Below are 7,575 nucleotides of genomic sequence, written 5' to 3'. Positions count from 1 at the left end.
ACAGCAACCTCCGCCTCCTGGGTTCAAGTGATTCTCCTGCCTTAGCCTCCCGAGTAGCTGGCATTACAGCCATGCGCCACCACGCCTGGCTAATTTTGTATTTTTAGTAGAGATAGGATTTCTCCATGTTGGTCAGGCTGGTCTCGAACTCCCGACCTCAGGTGATCCACCCACCTCAGCCTCCCAAAGTGCTGGGATTACAGATGTGAGCAACTGCACCCGGCTGAGAATACGCAACATTCTAAGACTGAAAAACCCCATTCAGCCAAAATGCTGCTTAGCAATGAAAACTATTGCTTTCATCACTTCTTTTTCCTATCTTTTATTTTTTATGAAGTATCTCACCTTCCATGATGACAGCTTCTCCTAGAATCTACAATTGCATGAGCACAAGCTTGGTCTTCTTTGGCTAAACATTCCCAGTACAAGCAGGAAGACTCCCAAAGAACAGATGCTCAATTAAAATATTTAAAGTAAGAGCCATAAACAAGAGGATTAACTAACTATGGTTTAATTTCTCACACATTCTTGAATAACATAAACAAATCCAGGTATGTATCTTTATGAAAAGAAAGATTAAATGAAGTAAACCAAGAATTGACCACTTTTACCCCTCTGGCTTCTGATCCCAAATATTTCACTATGGGGTCTTTCACATTTCCAAAGATATTTCTATTCTAATGCCACATTTTCTTGTCCTGGATTACAAAAGTGATTTAAGGATTTTTATTAATAAGTTGTTTCACTCAAAAAACAAAACACTTTCTACTGTCCCTGAAAAACAGCAATAACAGGGTGATCTATATCATTTGTAAATTTACATTCTGAATCTAAATAAACCTGTTGAAACACCAGTTGAAAAAGAGAAAAAAAAAAAGTCAACAAGTTATTCATGCATAACAAGAACAAAGGTTAACAGGCCTTTTGAATTACAAAGTAAAGAATCTGCCTAAGACCTCATTGGGGGTGAGAACAGCAGGTAAACTTGGCTTTGGGAGATTGATTGGCTATGGCAGTAGTGCAAGGCCTGGCTACAACTCTGGCTCAGACTCCGGCTTTCTCTTCATCTTTCAAAGCTTCTTCGTAACGGGTTGGGAAGGCACAGGGGGTGGTACCATTTACCTTGGCCAAAAACTCCAGGACTTTCATCTTGCTGGTTTCAGCATAGGCTCTCGGACCCCACAGGAATTCAAAGCGTGGGGGATCACTGCTGGGCACCTGCTTGTACTCCAGATATTTTTCCCGCACCAGATCTTTGGTGATGAGCTTCCGGGGTTCCCCAAAGATTGAGTGCTCCTCTCCATCATAGACTCCCAACATATTCAGGAATTCCCAGATCTCTTCCTCAGTAGCAGAGTTGCCATTTAAGAAGATCACACTCAGGAGAGGCATCAGAAGCTTTCTCCTGGGAAAGTCCCAGGAACTGAGCAGGGATTCCTCATCAGTGAGGTTTACCTTGTCGATGAAGGTGTAAGTGTGGCCGTTGGGGTTGACTTTATTCAGCTCAAGGCCAAAGGCAACACTGAGGCCCTCAGAGGCTTTCTTGAGGATCTCAGGGAAGTGCTCCCTGAACCTTTTGCCAACAATTTTCAGCATTTCTCCCTTTGTAACGGACTCTTTTATTTTATACTTGTACAACAGGAACTGCACCAACGACCCTGACTTCCTGGTTAGAGGATCTTCGCTTGGGCTCTTAGTAGATGTTGAGGCCTGGGAGGAACTTGCATTTTTCTCACCTTGGTGGCTCTTGGCACCTTTTTTAGATTTTGTGGATGAAACACCCGCAGCCGCAGCAGCGGCAGTGGTTGGGGCTCTCTGAGGCTTCTGGGGAATGCCAGCAGCAGGAGAGCTTGAAGCAGCACCCCCAGAAACAGAAGAGGAACAGCAGGGGGCCTCTTCTTCCTCTGCTTCAGTGACCTGAGGAACATTGAGACGCTGGGTCTCATCTCGGGCCTTGCGGCGTTTCTCACGGGCACGGAGCTTACTCTTCTGACCACGAGGCATGATGGCTGGCTAAACCAAGAAATGTGGGCAGAAGAATAGGTGGTTAGTATACCTGGAGATGGGAGAATGAGATCTGTGAGCACCTTCAGCTGGAAGACCCCATCTTAGCTTTACTGAAAGAAGCCTGCCTTTGCAAGTTTCCCTGAAGGCACTGTTCTAGAAAGCCACAAGGCTCCTGTTGTCCTGGTTATCCTTTCCCCTGAGACACCAGAGAAGAACCACAGAACCCCTACAGTGAGTTTCAGACTGCATTCTGTCAGCCCTTCCTTGGGCTTACTATGGTGACAGGAGGTACTGGCAGTGCGGCCTCCTGTCTTCTGGTGTTTGGGGTTTTATCAGTTAACTTTTAGGATTATCATATGAAGTCTTGGCAGGGCCTGAGCCACTCCCTTCCGCTACTGTGAATTTGACACCTCAAAGCACCCTGGGACTCATGAGAAGAAATTGAAGGGGTGCCTCAATCCACCGCCCTGACAAGTGACACCCAGTGCTGAGAGTTCAGTGGGGTCTTTGATGTCTTGGAATCATGAGAGTCTTCAGCTCTCATTCAAGGTCCCCACCTTGGCTTCATGTAGGGCTTGGCACCAGCCCCCTTCTGCTGAGTCGTGGCTACACCGTCAGACTAAGAATCTCACCTCTCTTAGATCTTATATAAAAAAGAGAGGGGGACACTAAACCTGATAACCCTTTCCTGAGCTTTCTAGGGCTGAAAATAAAGGGTTGGACTGGATTCTTTGATGTCTCCACTGTTAAGGGTTCAGTGGTTCCTTGAATTCTCAGATTCCTCGATTTGACTCCTGGTAGAGGAGCTCTCCTTTTTATTGAACTGAGGCCTATGTCGTCATGGTAAGAGTGAACATCCCTGAGAACCCATAGGAGGAAGTGAGGGTGGCCTTATCTGACCAAATGTGGTCTTCCCAAAAGTAAAAGCTGTGGCAGGCAGATAACTGCCCTGTGATAGATGGTCCCACATACAGTCCCAACTCAGCCTCTAAATTTGACTCATGAGAGGGTCTAAGATTCTTCCCTGATATGGTTTGGATTTGTATCCTCACCAAATCTCATGTCTAATTGTAATCCTCAATGTTGGAGGTGGAGCCTGGTGGGAGATGACTGGATCATGAGGGCAGGTTTTTCATGAATGGTTTAGCACCATTCCCCTTAATGATGACTTCTCATGAGATCTGGTCATTTAAAAGTGTGTAGCGCCTCCCCTGGCCTCTCGATCCTGCTCTGGCCATGTAACATGTCTGCTTCCCCTTCACCTTCTGCCATGATTGTAAATTTCCTGAGCCCTGCTCCCAGAAGCTGAGCAAATGCCAGCATCATGCTTCCTGTACAGCCTGCAGAACTGTGAGCCAATTAAACCTCTTTTCTTTGTAAATTACCCAGTCTTGGGTATTTATAGTAATGCCAGAATGGACCAATTAGTACATTACTTCTGTTGACAAGTGATCACCACCCTCAGATTAAAACTCTCATTTCCCTGTTACCCTTGAGTGGGAACTGATGGGCACCTCTGTTTGACATTTCTGCCTGGGGTCTCTCAGAGCTGACAGTACTGAGGATTGTGTGGCTCCCACTAATATGGGGTGGGAGCCCCCTGCAGTCGTCAGAGTTCTTATAACATCTGGCACAACCTGGAAACCCTCCCTCTGCTGACCTCAAGCTGCCTTTTTTTTTTTTTTTTTAGAGACGGAGTCTCGCCCTTTCGCCTAGGCCGGACTGCAGTGGCTCTATCTCGGCTCACTGCAAACTCCCCCTCCCGGGTTCACGCCATTCTCCTGCCTCAGCCTCCCGAGTAGCCGGGATTACAGGCGCCCGCCACCGCTCCCCGCTAATTTTTTTTGGTATTTTTAGTAGAGACAGGGTTTCACCGCGTTAGCCAGGATGGTCTCGATCTCCTGACCTTGTGATCCGCCTGTCTCGGCCTCCCAAAGTGCTGGGATTACAGGCGTGAGCCACCGCGCCCGGCCAGGCTGCCCTCTTTAATGGGGTCGTTCGTTCACTTCTCTGAGATGTCTTGGGGAGAGTGAGTGCAACTCAACATGCCATGCTCAGGTCTCCCTGGTCTGACAACAAGAGTGGGCTCTATGTGGCACTTCTTTCTGGTTGGAGTCCCCTCCTCATCACTCAGTGTCACATCCTTGCTTCCTGTTAGAGACTGGGCCTCTCTGTTGCATTAGACCTACCCCATTACACCAAGACCCTCACCTCCCTGAGACCACCTCCAGAGGAAACTAGAGAGCATCTCAGCTTGCTAGCTTTGCCCTGACCTTCCTATTGCTGGCAGCAGATGTGGGTCTTGGATGTAGCCCTCAACTTCTTTAGTCCCTGGAGAGGAAGTCAGGTTGCTCCGCATTTGTCATGTCAGCCTGGGACCATCTAAAACCCAGTGTCACCTCGGCCTGGGAACTGCCCAGCATGACTCCTCTTTTGGGTAGAGGTCCACTCATTAATACTCAGAGTCCTCACCTTAACCCCAGTTAGGTTTTAGGTTGATGCCATATGAGCAGAAGCAGGGCTGCTTCCTAGGTTCAAGGCCCTCCCCTCCCTGAGACTTTCCAGGCACAGCTTTGCTGGGGCCTCCCAGAGCCGTCTTCAGGGACGAGACTTAGTGAGGCCACCTTTGTTAAGGGTAGGAGATGTTCTCTTCAGTCCACATTTAGGGCCCTCAAATTGATTTCAGTTAGGGCCTACACCCACCCTACGTGCAGAATGAGGCCTATTCCCTGCGTCCAAACCTCCTTCCCCCGCGACTGCCCCTCCCCCCACCCTTCCCCTGCCCTGGAACTTTCCAGGTGGAACATTGCCGGACGGCTTTACCGGAGCCTCTCAGGACCAAATGCAGAAGCGGGACTTAGTGGGGCCCTCTTTGTTACAGGTGGGGGTGGTCTCTTCAGTTTACACTCAGGGTCCTCACCTTGACTGCCGACCAGTCCTGAAAATTCACCCCTGTCTGACCAGACGCCGCACCCCCTACACTCGCTCGGGTCCTCGCCTCCAAAGCGGAAGTCAGGATGAGTCACATCCGCTCGGGTCTTTTTTTCAAAGCGGAAGTCAGGATGACTCACATCCGGCAGCCCGTGGCGTCTGAGGGCTGACGGCTGGACGCTACTGGACGTCACTGTTCTAGCGTTGCTGGTCCCTACGTCCCCACTAGGGGTCCTCACCTCAGTATCTAGCAGCCTGGGACGAATATGCGTGCTGACCCAAATCCGCCAGCCTCCAAACAATACCCCCACCTCCCTCAGCCCCCACTGTGGAAATCTGAGCGTGCCAAACAGGCCACCCCTGCCTGGGCCTCACAGGCCTGACAGCAGCGGCAGGGCTCTGTGAATGTGCCTTTTTTGGGGAGAGGTCTTCTCATCCGCCCTCAGAGTCCTCACCTTGATTCCCGTGAAAGCCAAGACTCTCTCTCTGCACAACTGGGGTCACCCTCTTCAGACAAAGGCCCTTCCTTCTCCGAGACTATACAGGTGGAATGAAGGGGATTCAGAGATACTTATTTTGGGGCCTCTCGGTGCTAACAATGGCGAGGGGCTCTGTTTGGCCCCCTCTGCTGGTGTTGCAAGGGGGAGAGCCCGCTCGTAACACTTAGGATCCTCACCTTGATTCCTGTTAGGGCGTGGGTTTTGTCTCTTTGACCTAGGGCCATTTCCACTAGTCCAAGGTCTTCACCTCTGTGAAACACACGAGGCATATTGATGGGATTTCTCCACCTCATAATTCTCTTCTGGGCTCCCCAAGGGTGACAGCATTGGTGGAATTTGTGGGCTCCTCTGTTCTGGGGTGGGTGGTTTTGAAACTGCCCCTATGAACTGTATAAAATTAATCAGGGAAGACGGAAGGGAGATAAATGAAGATAAGCCAAGCTTGCAGAACATTCAGCATTCATCATGAAGTCAGCTGCTCTCTGACCTGCTTCCTTGTAGTAGTTTGGCGCCTATTATCCCAGAATCATGTAGATCCTGTTACTAGATTATAGTTGCCCTTAATTGCTCTATAGATAACAATTTGAACATAATGAAACTTTTTTTCTTTGAGATATTCCTTAAGGTCCTGCATACTGATGATTCTAATGACTCAGCTGGTCTGAAGGACCCCACTGATGCCAGCTGCTCTAAAGGACCCTACTGACATCAGCTGGTCCAAAAGACCCCACAGGAGCTGACTAAAAAAAAAAAAAAAAACGCAGTTTCCACATTCTGATTATTTCATCCCTTTTACCCCAACGAATCAACAACCTCAGTTCTCCAGCCCCTCGCCCTCCATGATCTCCTTGCAAATCCCATCCCAGAACTCCTTGGGGAGATGAATTTGAGAGCCTCTTCTCATCTCCTCACTTGGCACCCTGCAATCATTAAACTCTTTGCTGCAAACTTTGCTGTTTTATTATAGTGGGTCTGTTACTTTGCAGCTGACACAGAAACTCGTTGGTCCTATAACGGTTCTCTTATTTCTCTTCAGGGTCCTCACCATGACACCTGGCCAGTCTTGGGGCACTCCATCCTCCACTGACCTGAGGCTGTTCCCATCAGATCAAGGTACTCACCCTCTGCCGACCTCTGAACTGGAAGTTGTGGTGAGCTACATCTAGCCAGGGCTGTTCTGGACTTTGAAGGGCTGACAGCCTGAGCTGGACTTTTTGGGACCCCACAGTTCTGGCTGGGTCCTTCCATCATCTTCATTCAGGGTCCTCACGTTCATATCTATCAGAGGCTGAACTGCATCTACTGACATGAAGTTGACCTTCTTAGGCCATGTCCATGAGAGGTCTGAAGATTAAATGAGTGGATGCTCAGCCTGACAGTTCTGTCTGGAGCTCTCTAGGTCTGAGAGCAGATGAGAGTCAGTCTATGCATAACCTCATATATTCTGAGATATTGGTTTCCCATGTCCTCTAAACTGGGGATCATCTTTCATTAAAGGCTTTCTGGGAAATGTCACATCCCTGCAAACATGACCAGTTTTTCTACTGCAAACCTTGCAGAGAAGGAGCCGTGTTCCGGGAGTGATGTGAGATAGGGAAGCTGAAGCACAAGGCAGAAGCCCCAGGACAGGTAGTGGGCTGTCAGAGAAAAAACATGCTGATCTTTTCCATCTTGCTAGACTTAGATTCTCACGAAAATTCTGTTCTGACACATTTATTTTCTACAGGGAAGAGACTGTCCAGGATGATTTTGGGAGCTTCTGATCTTTTGAGATTACCTGATATTGCTTGTGTAGATGAACGTATTGACACCAGGTACTATTTTTCTTTTTTTTATTTATGCCTCTCATTTATTTTGGCATTCATATTGGTCTGGGAATATATTTGACCCAGTAGTATGGGCACAGAGTCCTTCTTTTTATTGCCTGAGATACATTTTTCAAAAATAGAGAGAAAAAATGAATGAAGCAACATGAGGTTAGCCTCAGAATGGGAAGACTGGAACAGTGTGGGATGTAGATTAATCCAGACTGGGGGTCTGGTTTCAGCCCTGCCACTTACCAGCTATGTGAACTCAGGCACATTACTAAACTCTGTGAGCCTCAGGCTCTGCATCTGTGAAATAGGTTTGATAAGCC

General features: G+C 48.4%; 1 protein-coding gene across 1 annotated transcript; it reads right to left on the bottom strand.

Moving 5' to 3' along the window:
* Nucleotides 1-495: 495 nt before the first annotated feature.
* Nucleotides 496-5,020, bottom strand: MAGEB2 (MAGE family member B2). The gene is given in 2 exon segments (NM_001328310.1): nt 496-2,013; nt 4,928-5,020. A coding segment is annotated over 1 exon segment (960 nt). The 5' UTR covers nt 2,005-2,013; nt 4,928-5,020; the 3' UTR covers nt 496-1,044.
* Nucleotides 5,021-7,575: the final 2,555 nt, after the last annotated feature.

The sequence above is a fragment of the Pan troglodytes genome, chromosome X (genome assembly GCF_028858775.2).
Source record: "Pan troglodytes isolate AG18354 chromosome X, NHGRI_mPanTro3-v2.0_pri, whole genome shotgun sequence".
NCBI lineage: Eukaryota > Metazoa > Chordata > Mammalia > Primates > Hominidae > Pan > Pan troglodytes.
The sequence above is the reverse complement of the archived record's forward strand: the minus strand, read 5'-3'. Positions and strand labels throughout refer to the sequence as shown.